At 54.7% G+C, this 14,023-nt stretch overlaps 1 protein-coding gene across 1 annotated transcript in view; it reads right to left on the reverse strand.

The window, feature by feature from the left end:
- Positions 1-1,095: 1,095 nt before the first annotated feature.
- LOC105810390 (chromosome unknown open reading frame, human C1orf95) overlaps positions 1,096-14,023 on the reverse strand; it is a 46,860-nt gene continuing 33,932 nt past the window's right edge. Inside the window, exons 2-4 of the mRNA XM_012644369.1 lie at positions 5,946-6,125; positions 2,482-2,490; positions 1,096-1,130 (exon numbers count right to left, since the gene is read on the reverse strand). Coding sequence (XP_012499823.1) covers positions 1,096-1,130; positions 2,482-2,490; positions 5,946-6,125 — 224 coding nt within the window. The remainder of the gene's footprint in view (positions 1,131-2,481; positions 2,491-5,945; positions 6,126-14,023) is intronic.

A 14,023-nucleotide genomic window follows, 5' to 3' on the forward strand; every position in this document is an offset into this window, starting at 1 on the left:
TCCACAACCCCATACAATTGCTTTGCTGTTCTGAAACTCCAAAAGCCCTCACACGGTAATTTTTCCCCTGAACTTATTTAGTGGCAGTATTGGACTTGAACTGAGGTGAGGCTATTTACAGCTTTTATTGATCCCAATTAGTCTGACTCGTCACATGTTTCTCTGCAGAAATATTCACGTGCTGGATGGTGGGTGGCATGTTCCAGACTCTGCCAGGGTGTTATGAAAATGTTCGGTAAATGGATCATCTTATCTCTCTCAAATCTAAAATTTCTGAATCCAGAGACCCATCTGGCCCCAAGAATTTCAGAAAAAGCAGTGTGGGCCGGAAATGGTGAAAGTATACGTGAAAGGCTGCGGGTCTGTGCCCACACACGCTTCAGTCTGGTGACTTTGTGTGGACGTCTGGCAATTCTAGCAGTCTCGCCCCAGGGATGGAGCCACTGCCCTCCTTCCCAGGGAAACAAAGGTCAAAGCACACCCAGCCCTTGGATTTCAGGGCCAAGGAGGCTGGGGGTGCAGGCAGGGAGGGCAGGCCTGTGGGACTTGTCCTCTCCTCAAGGCCTCAGGCCAGCCGTGGGGACAGTGGCTCTTTCCACGCTGGGCTGGAGTCTGGCCATCCTCACCCCGACTCCGGCATTGCCCCCAGGAGACCACAGAGAAAATACTCGGGGCACCAGGTTTTGAGGCAGGGGGTGGGGACCCAGAGGAAGTGTCCACCACAGTCCTGTCCCCTCGGCGAGCCCCCGCTCACCAGGACAGGGCCCACTGTGGCCCGTCCCAGCAGCTCCCGTGTGCCCGTGCAGAGGGCAGGGGGCACTGCGAGGTGGGGCTGCGCTGCCAGAGCCTCCTGGCCTCTCTGTCCGCTCCCCGCTGCTCTGTGCTTTCCAGAGCGGGAGAAGGGACTGGTGGCCTTCAGAACCCGCTGAGAAAAGCAGATGCGTTTTCAAAATAAATAATATTTTAAAAAATACCCCCTTTCCACCCCAAATCTGGAAAATGGCAGAAGAGAACACGTAAAGATCCTTGTGCCTGAAGCTGCCTGGTGCAGCCCTCCCAGGGCCCCTCTGGACTTCCCCAGCGGCTCCTGAGGGCTCACAGCTGCTGTGGGATGCCCTGCTCCTTGTAGCCTGTAAGGAAGAAAGGAGAGATGGTTAGACACCCGCTTCCTTTGGGATTTCTCCAGGAGGTACCCCCCGGAATACACTCATGAGACTGTATTCATACTCAAGTGTAAATGACTGCTACCATCAGGGTATAACTTTGGCTTTGGTTTTTATTTTTTATTTATTTATTTTTTGAGACAGAGTCTCACTCTCTTGCCTGGGCTAGAGTGCCGTGGCATCAGCCTAGCTCACAGCAGCCTCAAACTCCTGGGCTCAAGCTATCCTCCTGCCTCACCCTCCCAGGTAGCTGGGACTATAGGCATGCGCCACCATGGCCAGCTAATTTTTTTTCTATTTTTAGTTGTTTGGCCAATTTCTTTCTATTTTTAGTAGAGACGGGGTCTCACTCTTGCTCAGGCTGGTCTCGAACTCCTGAGCTCAAGAAATCCGCCCGCCTCGGCCTCCCAGAGTGCTAGGATTATAGGCGTGAGCCACCGCGCCCGGCCTGGCTTTGGTTTTTTAATGAGAGAGAAAAAAAAGAATGAAGCAAGAATTGCAGAATGTTGGGTTTCCTGGGAATATAGAGAGGAGGGTATTTGTGGTGGGAGCAAGAAGGCAGTACGTGCGCTCCTGAATCCCCACCCCGGAAGCCACTGCACAGACTGGCCTGGGCTGATTCCCCAACACACAGCCTTGGCAGAAGGTGCCTGCCAGGCCTCCCCGACGGTCGGGCATCTGCGATGGTGGATGGACAGGAGGAAGAAAGGAGAAGGACCACGCACAGAAGGGAGTAACCATCCCTGCGTGTGTTCGACCAGTCGGACGGCTGTGACAGGAAAAGGTGCCCGAGGATTTGGAACCTTTAAAATATGGTTGATAATTACGAGACCTTTGGGAAAATGTGAGTACTGTGGCTATTAAGGAACTGTGGCTAATTTATTTCGGTGTGAAGGGTTTTGTTTTATGTTTTTCTTTTAAAGAAGATACCTACTAAAATATTTCTAGCTACAACTACGTGAGTGGAATGTCCCAGATGGTTTGCCCTTAGCCAGTGAACTTAGTGGACTCAACTGTCTTTTTGTCTTCATTTAGCAGATTACTCATCAGTTTTAGGTACTGATAATCCAGTGCTTGGGGTAGGGGAGGTGTAGGGATGGTTGAAGCTGGTGTGGACATTTAGGGACTCATTAGACTAGGAGCTCTGCTTTTGTCTGTGTTTAAACATTTTCCAAAATAAAAAGCTAAAGCTGAAAATAAAGGCCCGTTGACCAACTGGGAGAGTGGGTGGGGTATCTGTGCAGGGGTGGGGCTCCCAGGGGAGGGGGCGCCCAAGTGGCCCCAGGCACCAGGCCTGCGCGTCCGTCCACAGACTCACCTTGGGAAACTGCACAGCAGCACAGAGGTAGGAGGCAGCAGGAGGAAGAGGAGAGAAAGAAGAAGAGAAAACACAGTCTGAAAACAGCCACAGGGAACGCCCGAGATATAAAACGAGGTGGACCCACGGCGGGATCCGGGGGATGGGACGGGGCTCTGCCAGTGGCTTCTCTGAAGCAAGGCCCAGACGGTGAGTGTCTGGGGTTCATGTGACCAGCCGCTGTGGCCAGGGCCGGCCCACCGGGGCGTGGGCATGGCTAGGGGCACACAACAAGGGGCTCTCACACTGCCAGCGCCTCCCCAGCCCTCCACGTCCCGGCCAAGCCCGCACTTCGGTCAGTCCTCACACCCAGTCCGTGCTGCCTCGAAATGAATTCTGGATGGACATCTGCAGGTTTGCCTGTGACAACCTAAGGAGGCTGACGTGACCCATCCTGGAGCCAGCTTGGCTCTGTCTAGGCCATGTGGCTAACCTTTTCTATGGATAGGAGCCACAAATATAAAACCTAATACTTTGGGAAAGGCCCAGGCCCAAGGGTGGCAAACAGGTTTTATCTTGTAGACATCTTGGATCAATTGGTAGTGATTGAAGCCCTGTGCTGAGAAAATGTAAGACTGTTCAGCAGAAAGTGTCATGATTGATTAGCAATGTCTGCCATGGGCACGGCAATGGAAGGAGCCCACCATAGAGCTACCATGACCAAGACAGGCTGTTGTTGATCTTCATTTGGTATGTTTAATATAAATCAAGCAGCATGCTTACAAGTTCCTGACTTTAAATTCTACTTTCATCTATATTTCTCTGATTTCCCTCTTAGGAGTTTTTCATGATGGTATGTTTGCTGGTGACACCCTGGACAGTGCCATGTGAAAAATCGACTTGTAATGCTATAACCGAAAAGTTTCCTTTGTTTTTACAGGAAGGGGCTGGAGTGACACCAGCAAGAACAGCCCCTTAACCAACTGTCTTCCAGGACAGACAAGTCCACGTGGTTATTCCCTCCAAAGGAGTCACCCTGGGACACTCACACATTCCACTGTTGCTCAGCAATCCCAGACCACAGCACTGCTGTCTCGTGAGTGACAACTATTCGTCCCTTGAGGGCAGGTTTGGTTTTCAGAAAAAGAGCAGAGGCATCCCTTGCTGGGACGGGTGGACGAGTCCAGTGGTCAGGCAGGGTAAGTGGGTAAGAGTGGGCGTGACTAGTTTTCTTGCGCAGCTCCCAGTGCACCCGCCGGATTCTTGACAGTCTGGTGCAAAGCCAGCATTCCCGGGGCCGACTGTGAGCCACGGTGCAGGCCGAGTGACAAGGGTAGGGGCCGGAGGCTCTTGCACTTGCCTGTCCTGCAGCCCCATGGTGGCCCCCACCCCCGCCATGGGGGAGGAGCTTCTGGCCGAGCTCACAGCCTGGGGTGATGGGCAGTGAGGGAGTGGCTGGATTCCCATCTGCATATCCTGGGGTCTCCTGGCCTCATCTAGGGCATGTGAAGGGAGCTCTTTAAGTTGTATCTAAGGTTTGGGCTCCTTGGTGGCTGGGCATTAAGGAAACCAAAGACAAACATCCCAGAAAGCTCTAGAGGTCAGATTAGGCATCAGCACACATTTGCTGAGACCTGCCTTGTGACACAGACCGTCCACTTTAGTGCAGAGGCTCCTTACCAAAGAGCCCAGAACTCGGCCAGATGTTCAGTCTGATGAGGAGATGAACCAGTAAGAGGGCTTATATTGCACATGGACAGGGCAGCCTTCGCCGTCCTGAGGAGCGTGGACGCACCTTCCAGGCCTCTAGGGAAGCAGCAAATTCCCTCTGGGAAACTGTCAGACCACTTTTTAGGACTCTCCAGAGGGCTGGCAGCATTTCTTTCCTGGCAGGAATGTTCTGCACCCTTCCCCAAAATAAAAGTGGCCCCTGGACATGCCACTCACTTTCCAATCCTCCCCCCACCAAAGAGCAGCCCTCCCAGCAGGACAGAGCATTTTCCTCGCTGTGCTTGGGGCCAGCCCACTGCTCAGCCACTGGCCAGGCATGCTGTCCCCTCTCCCTTCTCTGGCTGCCCCTGGTTGCCCAGCGTCTGCCTGGTTGGCTCTAGCTCCGGGATACCCCGGCTTGCAGCCAGCCCACTTCCTCCCCCGACCTCTGCTCCCAGAGGACCCTTCCAGGCCTGTCTGACCAATCTGCTGCCTCCACCGATCTCACCCAGGCTCTAGTGCCTGCATCTTCTCTGTCCTGGTGGCTTGGCTGGTCACTGACCGTGGCCATGGCATTTGTGCATACCCTAGGTCTGTCTTGGGTCTTCGCTGGATCCTCAACTCAGGCTGAATTGGCTACAGATCATTCCAGATCATTCTAGGGTCCCTGAACCTGGGGTTTCCCCTCCTGTCCTTGCTGCTTACCTCTGGTACTGACCATCCCGCCTATAAAGGTTTTTGGGGTGTAGGACACAATGAGGGGGTGGGGTGGGGTGTGGAGTGAAGGACAAAGCGTCTGAGGGGATGTGGTCGAGATTATTGAACTGAGGCCTGACGGGGTGGAAGGAACATGGGGTAATACAGCGACTGCAGATGGTGGGAGACATGCATGGCTGCCTAACACAGGTGATGTTCAGCCAGGCACGGTGGCTCAGGCCTATAGTCCCAGCTGCTTGGGAGGCCAAGGTGGGAGGGTCACTTGAGCCCAGGAGTTCAAGGCCAGCCTAGACAACAATAGTGAGATCCCATTTCTAAAACAATAACTAAAAGTTTTAAAAAAAATTTTTTTAAAGGCGATGTCTAAGATTTTGCTAGGTTATTTTGAAAATGGTAACCGAGTTGTCTTTGATGAACTTGACTTTGTAACTTCATGGCCTTTCACAAAATAGTTTTGTGTCTGAATCAAGTTTGCATTAACATATTGATGAAGGTCCACTCAATACAAATGAGGACTAGCAAGGTTAGCACCAACAAATAAAGAGTTTAAAAAAAGGAGGAATTATGCTGTTCTAGCTATAAAAAAATAAAAATAAAAATAAAAAAACCAACAGTTCTAGGGTTTCCTCTGGGCAAATACGCAAGTGGTCTTTTCCTTCTTCTGGAAACTGCATGATGGAGAGACAGAACGGGAGGCATGGAGGACCGAACTCACATAGGCCATGCCTTGTCATCTGGTCTGCAGTGACCGGTGTGTCTTAGCTAGATAGGGGCTGCCCCCCTCTCGTAGTCATGTCTGCTGGCTCAGATCTCTACGAGGAGAACGCTGCCTACCCTGCACTCCTAATTCCTGCAGCTGTCCAGGCCAGGCATGGTGGTGAGGGTCCCCTGTGCCCAGCAGGCACAGGCCGGGGTGAGGAGGGTACAGGCAAGCCCTCTCCAGTGCCAGTACTTAAGGGGCGAGCAGGACTTCAGCCAGCCGTGAAGGCCCCCCAAGTCCATCCTACCCCGTCCCTCTCCCCCACCCCAGGGAGGCACGCGGTGCCAGGGCTACTCACTGGCGAGGATGACCATGTCCATGCCCCAGAAGATGCTCATGATCCAGCCCACCATGACTATGGCCGTGAGGACCTGGATGAGGGCGGCCGCGATGTTCAGCCAGAAGACGCAGCACACGTGCCGGTCCGGGAGGTCAGTGCGGGCCCCACACAGCACAGTGAAGGCCGAGACGAATGTCCCTGTGAAAGGCCAGAGGGGACAGCCTTCTGAGGGGACTGAGAGACAAAGGGGCACACGTACTTGTCGCCGACCTGGGGCCCAGCTGCTCGCCTTCCGAGAGCTCAGAGAGGAGCCACTGACAACCGGCACCCTGTCCTCTGCGCAGCACCCCCCACCCCCACCTGCCCACCTCCTGGTGGCTCCGTGCAGGCCAATGGACCCCCTGGAGGAGGTGCAGCCTGGGCTGCCAAGGGCCCAGCACAGAAGTCACATGATAAGCGGTCCCTGCCGTGTAGGAGCAACAGGGAAGCCACCTACAAGGACAACAGGCAGTTGGAAAGAGGGACTTTGTGTGGCAAAGACTCCAAGGGCCTGCGAGTTCAGAGGTGGGAGTGGTGTCGTTGGGCAAGATGGAAGCCGACCATGAAAGAAAGTTCAGGAGAGGTGGAGGGCCAGGAAATGACTCCCAGCACACTCTGGTCACTAAGGGACAGGAGCTGAGACCCTAGGGGCCTGTGGCGTGCAGAGAGCGCGGACCGGGGCGGGGCTCCCCCAGACACCAGACCTGCAAGGATCCCGGACACGTGGAGCCTGAGAGCTATTGAGTACCCAGAGGGGCCAGCAACGTGGCAGGTGGCTTCGTGTTCCTCACCTTGTCTGAGACTTACCCTGTGGGTAGCACCACTACATTGACTGAGTTTTGCCTTGAGCCAGGCCCCTTCCTACGTGGGCTCTGAGCCTCACGACAGCCCTGCAGGGTAGCTGGAATTCTCGCTGCGGCTGCAGTGACAGTTACTCAAACGCAGTGGCTTAAAGCAATACGGATTTACTCTTTACAGTTCTGGAGGTCAGACAGTCCGAAATGGGTCCTCAGGCCTGGTTTCTTTGGGAGGCTGCAGGGGACAGTGCATTTCCTGGCCTCTTCCAGCTTCTAGAGGCCACCCGCATTCCTGGACTCGCTCATGGCCTCTTCAGCGTAGCATCACCTCCGATCTGCTACTGTCTTCGTGTCTCCTCCGTATTCCGCCCCTCCCGCCTCCCTGTGACTGCCTTCAGGACCACGTGGACACTCCAGGATGACCCCCCATCTCAAGACCCTTCACTTAATCCCAGCTGCGAAGTCCCTCCTGCCACATGGCAGCAGGTTCACAGGTTTGGGGATTAGGATGTGGTCCTCTTTGGGGGCCGTCACCCAGCGACCACATTGTCTTACACAGAGAGAGACTCAGGGTGACGGTTCATTTCCGGCGTGAACCTGGCTGGACTGAGGCTGCCCAGGTAGCTGGCGCCGCTCGGTTCTGGGTGTGTCTGTGAGGGAGTTCCGAGGGCACTGACGCGGGAGTCCGCGGGCTGAGAGAAGACCCCTCCTCACTGTGGGTGGGCACCAGCTCTCGGCCAGGGCCTGGCTGGGACAAACGGACGGAGGAAGGCAGATTGCCTCTCCACTTCCCCTCTCCCTTCCAGAGTGGACGCTTTTTCTCCTCCTGCCCTCAGACACCAGACTCCAGGTTCTTGGGCCTTTGGGTGCTGGGACCGGCACCAGCAGCCTCCAGGGGGCTCTCAGGCCTGGCTGGGAGCGTAATGCCAGCGTCCCTGGTCCTGACTGGGCAGAAACGCGCTCAGGCTTTGAGCCATGCTACCAGTGTGTCTGGCTGTCCCACCTGCAGTCAGCCTGTCAGGGGACTTCTCCGCCTCTGTGATCCTGTGAGCCAATTTCCCCTAATAAATCCCCTTGCACTTACCCTACTGGCTCTGTCTCTCTGGAGAACCCTGACTAACACACGCAGGAATTAGGCATCTTGTCCAAAGTCACCAGCATGGGCGGCCTGAGCCCACCGCCACCTGGTGCCAAGGCCACGCTCCTGCACCGCCTCGCAGGCAGGGTGACCTTGTACAGACAGGCCCAGGCCAGAGCACAGGCTACGTGGCAATCGGCCAATAGACCGGTGAGCCGTTCTCGTGTTCCTTATGCTCTCAGCTCCTGCTCCTTGAAGCTGCCTGTCGCTGATTTTGCCGCCCCTGTCAGAACTGTGGTTTCTGGCCCTTCCCTGCCCAACTTGCTGGCTCTTGTGGCTTCCAGGTGTGGCCTTTGCTCTCACCCACACCTTTGTGCCCCAGACCCCAGGCTGAAGCCTGAGGCCACATGCTGATTTCTGACACTGACCCTGCCCCATCCTCCTCCTCCTCCTCTTAACAACGGCACGATGTGAGGTCCCAGGTTGCCTGCGTTCACCGTTGTTCCCCCAGCCCTGAGCACGGTGCCCCATACACGGCAGGCGGTCTGCGGGCGTTCAAGCAAATATGGCCAACATCAAATGTCTCCTCGGACCGCCCGCGTCATCGCCTGTGGCATTTGTGGAACATGCAGATGCCTGGGTCCCTCCTCAGATCTACTGAATGTCTAAGCGGTGCCTCCGAAGTCTGCTTTTCTAAACAAGTCCCACCCCTGCCCCACGAGGAATGACACCGCTCACTAAAGTGTGAGAGCCACGGATTCAAGACCGGTCCACTCGCTAAGCAGCCCCTCCATGTGCCTGGCACAGAGCCCGGGGGCTCACAGGAGACGCAGAGAGGCGAAGCTGTTCTCTCACTCTCGCCAGAGGGGCAGCCCAGCCAGGGCCACAGAGCTTTGCTAGAGCCTCCTTGCTGGGGATAGGCCGGCTTGCAACTCTTAAGTCTCTGCAGCGGCTCATTAAGGAACCTGCTCAGCCCCTGCCCTCAGGCTCTTGGTGTAGCGGGAAAACCATCATCCTCACCTGACGGAGGAGAACAGGGCTCAGGGCTTGCCCAGGTGTGCAGAGGTAAGCATCACGGAGCTGGGGCTTGAGCTCCAGCCTCTTCCCATTGGGACAAGGAGGCCGAGGACGGTGCCGGGGGCAGAGTGGAGACCTGGGGGAGGAGATGGGGTGAAGGGAGGGGGGACTCACTCCAGCTATTTGCGAAGGGCTTGAATGCCTGGATAGGAGTTTGCCCCTAACCTGTGGGAAACAAAGCTCTCACAAAGGGTTTTGAGCAAGAGAGTGATACGATGGCAGCAGTGATTTAAGGAAATTCATTTGTCAGCAGGGTGTTGGGTGGATTTAAAGTGTCTGAGATGGGAAAATGAAGTTGGAGGAGAAGGCAGCAGTTGAGAAACAATGGGGACATGGGCTCAGGGCTTGGTAGTGGACACAGGAGGACACAGGGGACTTAGGGACCATTAGGAAGTGTGTGCCACCATCCTCTACTTCTGCTGGTATATCATGCATGTGGGATAGGAGATGAACACAAGTCGACACCAATAAAAAGGAGAACTCTACAGAATTAGAAAGATGGTAGAAAAATGAACAAGAATTTGTGGGGAAAACATTAAGTGAAAATAACATAGATGCCATTTCCTGTATGCCTACAGCGTGGTAATCACCATGGTACTCTCTCTCCACCTACATTACCTCTTATTCTTAAAGCTGTTGGAGGTAGTTATTATTATCCCCATTTTGCAGATGGGGAAAGTGAGGCTCAGAAAGCCTAAATGACTTGCCCACATTCCAGAACCCAAATTTAAACCCAATCTGTCTAGTTTAGAAGACGGAGTCCTTTTCAATCTAGGATGTTGCATCCTTACATTAACAAGCAAGGAAAGAACCTTCATCCTTAATGATTTTCAAATACCCCGGAACCCACCCCTGCCCCAACCTGTGTCTTTCACAGAAGGCCCTAAAATGGATGGGTGGTACCCCGATCTCTGGCCTGCAGGGTCCTGACTCTGGGGCAGCTGGCTGAGATACTGTGACCCTCTGTCTCTTTGCAACTGTGGCCTCACCTCACTCTTCTTGCCTAGAAAATGGGAACGGTGGATATTCCTTCATGTTTTTATTAGGTTGAGCCACATGAAATTGGCATTTCCATAGGTCAAGAACAGCTGAATAAATGCAATTTCATATGGTTCAGCCTAGTATGTATATGAAAGTTTTGTGCATAAGAAAACTCTGTCTCTGAACTCAGAGATTCTTTGAGTTAGAAGATCATCTATCCATCTCCCATCAAAAGATGGAACCTCACTGGAATTGCCAAAGGGATTAGAGGCCGATGGCCTGTACCCGTCCGCTCGCCACCGAGCGGGGAAGGCCCAGTGAGCCCAAGACTCTGCACACGTGCAGGGCCGTGCAAGATGAAGGACATCAGCAAAGGCTTCGGCTTATCTATTTGGGAAAGATGGGCCAGCCCACACTTCATTTAAAAGAGGAGACAACCCTAGCACGTGTGTGGTGTGGGAGGGATTCTTGGTCACTACTCTCTCTTTTACCCACATTGACATACTCGCGATCACTCTAAGACATGCATAAAAATGTAAACACGTTACACACGTCCTGACTTGTGCAGTATGTGCGCACATTATCTGCAGTTGCACTAATGCGGATCTCACTAGTTAGGAAATAATGGTGACAGGTCCCTTTTGCCATATAGGGTAATGCACACACCATAGAAGGCAAGGATTAAGTGAATGGATTTATAATACAAAAGCATTGTTTTAATCTCTTCAGCAGTAAATTTAAGAAATGATTTTAGCACATTTTCACAGGAAGAGGTGTTAATTGTTTTAAATGAGTCTTACCAGTTAAATAAAGAGCTCTGCTGAACCGCAATGTGTTAGTTCTAACTGATTCTGCTGAGCTCCAGCCACACGCCAGTGCCGGTCTGGGGAATACAGAGCTCAGACAGGAATGGGGACCTGCCCACCCCCGCCCGGAGCGCACACTGTGGCAGGGACGCAGGGTCACACAAGGAACAGTGGCGGATTCTGTTTGGCTGTAGCAGGAATGACTTCACAGGAGAGGGGGAGATTGAGCAGGGAGCCAGAAAGTCTTCAAGGGCTTCCAGAAACAGCCAGGCACATCCATCCCGGGCTCAGAGGTGCACGAGGGGAGGGGGGGACTCGGGGTGCGTGCGGGGGAGGGACGGAAACATAGGCTGGCTCAGACGCCAGTAAAAACTTTGTAGATTAAACAAATGAGGCTGGAGTGGGCAGGGGTCAGACCAGGGAGGGCCCTGAGGGCAGCTGCAGGAAAGGGTCTGAACAGGAACTCTAGGGTCAGGTTTGAATTGAGAACAAAGGCATAACCCCAAGGGGAGGGTGGGGGAGAAGGGTGGGGTAGAGTGCTGGGAAAGGGGCAAAATTGCAAAATCTCCAGTGCGAGGTGTCAAGGAGGGGCGTGGGCATGGCAGCGGAACAGAGAGAGGGAGGACCTTCAGAGGACAGGGGGGTAGTGTCCCCGATTGTGTGATCTGCTGGGCGTGGGGTAAGGGAGGAACAGGGGGCACAGCATGGGCCTGGGTTTCTGGTTTTCCACACTGTGTGGTGAGGATGGAGCCATTGACCAGGGCGGGAAACCCAGAGGGGACTGTCCCGGGACTGCAGACAGCTGGGCCGGAGACCGGGATTCAGGAAGGGCCAGTTTCAGGCAATGGCGTCACCTGGAAGTGAACGAGCTCACCCTGGGAGGGCGTGGAATTCAAGGAAAGAAGATCAAGGAAAGACCCTGGGAGACATCAAGATTTTAGAGGTGAGCAAGGAAAGAGAAGACCACAAAGGGATGGAGGAGCAGGGCCCGCCAGAGAGGCCAGGAGAGGGCGTTCCAGAAACTAGAGAGTCTCCAGGAAGAGGAGCTGGGGACAGGTCACCTGCGGCAGAGACGTTCAGTGAGACAGGCCCAGGTGGAACCACAGACTGGATTAGGCCCTGGCAGGGAGTCTGGGAGAAGGAGGAGACAGGCGTAGGATGTCAGAAGTCTGTGGAGAGGACGAGGGTGAGGACCACTCTTGCTCAAGTGGGAGAAACCTAAGCTTCTTTGTCTGCTAAGGAGAGACTGCCAGGGGAGGGGACAGGATGAAGATGTAACCAGGTAGGGGATAAGCGGATGTCAAGGTTCTTGATAAAATGAGAAGGGGGTGGTGGGAGGGGAAGGATCCAAAGCAACGTTTTCCAAGTGGGGTTGTGCGTCAGAATTCCGGGAGGTTTATAAGAATGCAGATTCCAGGGCCTTGGCTCCAAACCACTGAAGGCACAGGGAAGGGTCCAGGAATTGCTTGTTTAAAAAAATAAAACAAACATTCCCCCTGCCGCCGACACTGATGGACAGCCAGGTTGGCAAATCCTCGCTCCGACGGTGGGGGATCAGCCTCGCAGATGCAGAGCCAGAGAACCGCACAACATTGTCAGACACAGGTCCACAGTTCCGGCCTTGCCCTCCACCCGACAGCTTCCCCACGGGAGTCAGGGCTGCATTCAGGAGACTGTGCTCGCAGCAGAGGCAGGGAGATGGGGCCCTGGGCATACTGTTCCCGGAGATGCCAAGGCCCAGCCGCCACTGACTGCCGGGAGGGAAAATGACGGTAATGACCTGTATTGTCACCCACCAACACCAGTGCGTTGTGAGCCACCTGGAACTTCAGCACAGACATGTGCTCTGCACGTCTCACCGGGATCCTGGGAAAGAAAGGCGGCATGAGAGGCCCGAGGAAGCCCTCCACGGGGAGTTCCAGCAAAGACTGGGCCAAGCCAATCAGAGCTTTGCAGCCACAGCCCCTCTGGCTGCCACGGCTGCTGCTGAGGTCTCAGTGCTCACAGCTTCCCCAGGGAGCTCAGGACTCGGCCCCGTGACAAGGCCACTTCCATCCTGGAAGTTCCCAAAGAGCTTCTTCTCTGGGCTTGTCCTCTAAGGAAAGTTCTGGGAGCTTGTCTCCCGCTTCCCCACCCTGCTTCTGTCAGGCAGAAGAGAAGCAGCCAGAAGTGGGCTGGTGCAGCCTCCCATCAGGAGAGGGGGCGGCTCTGCTCCCACAGGAGAGGCTGGGGGCTGGCAATGTCCTTCAAGCTCTCAACCAGTTCAGCTTCTCACACGACTCATGTGGGAGCTTTGGAAGGTGCTGGGTTTGGAGAGGGGATCTCAGAGCCTATTGGGACTCAGGGGGAGAAGGGCAGAGCTGTCTTCTGAAGCAGCCACTTCTGATAACATGTGACCCTGGGACCTAGGCCCATCAGTCAAGCCTGATCCCACATGTCACCTGCAGCTGGCTCTGCAGTCATTAAGACGCACTGCATGTCAGTGGCCACGACTTACACCTGGACACCCCCCACACTCCTCCAGGGAGGGTTGGTTGCACACGGCCTTCTTTCATGCACTACCCTGGGTGTGAGCTTTTGGGGACAGGAAGGAAAGGTGCAGCTGGTTTGGAAGGACAAGCCACACCCTAAAAGCAGGTCCCACTGCCAAGCGCCGCCTCATTCAGGACTAGAATGAGATAAACAGGAAATCACGTTCAGGGTCAAAATCAACCCTATGAAGCTTCGATTCTCCATCCTTGTGGGGCACATGAAGCAATGACGATTGTGCTCAAAATACACCTTCCTGGGCCCCACCTCCCTGAGATTCTCATTCAGCAGGTCCAGTCATCGTGTTTTCCTCATCGCGCAAGTATTTCAATCAGAAAGGAGAACGGCAAGAGAACTGACAAGTTCACAAATGCTTCTAGACAAAAGTCCCAGGGACACAGAACACTGTGACCTTGAAAGTCAACAGGGCGTGTGTGGCCGTGGCCCAGGTAGGCAGAGTGGCCTGCAGGACGCCAGGCGGGGCCTGGGGCTCCGCATGCTCCTCCATGGCAGCCTCTGGGCTCTGTGTTCTCGGGACACGGGGCAGAAGGGCTTGGATCGCGTGTGTTCACATGCGCCGGGGGAGGGCGCTGTCGTCCTTTCAGCTCATTCACTCGGGAACGGAGTGTGAGGAGAAGGCCGTGCCAGGCGGGAGGGGAAGATCCGAAATGAAGGGTGCACCAGCCCAGGGGTAGAGGCTGGGGAGGTCTGCGGGGGGGCTGTGTCCACCCCCTGGAGCGGCACCAAGTCATTCACCCCGAATGTGTTTTATGGCCCCAGCACCAGGTC

Source organism: Propithecus coquereli, unplaced genomic scaffold (genome assembly GCF_000956105.1).
Source record: "Propithecus coquereli isolate 6110/MARCELLA unplaced genomic scaffold, Pcoq_1.0 Scaffold210, whole genome shotgun sequence".
In the NCBI taxonomy this organism is placed as follows: Eukaryota; Metazoa; Chordata; class Mammalia; order Primates; family Indriidae; genus Propithecus; species Propithecus coquereli.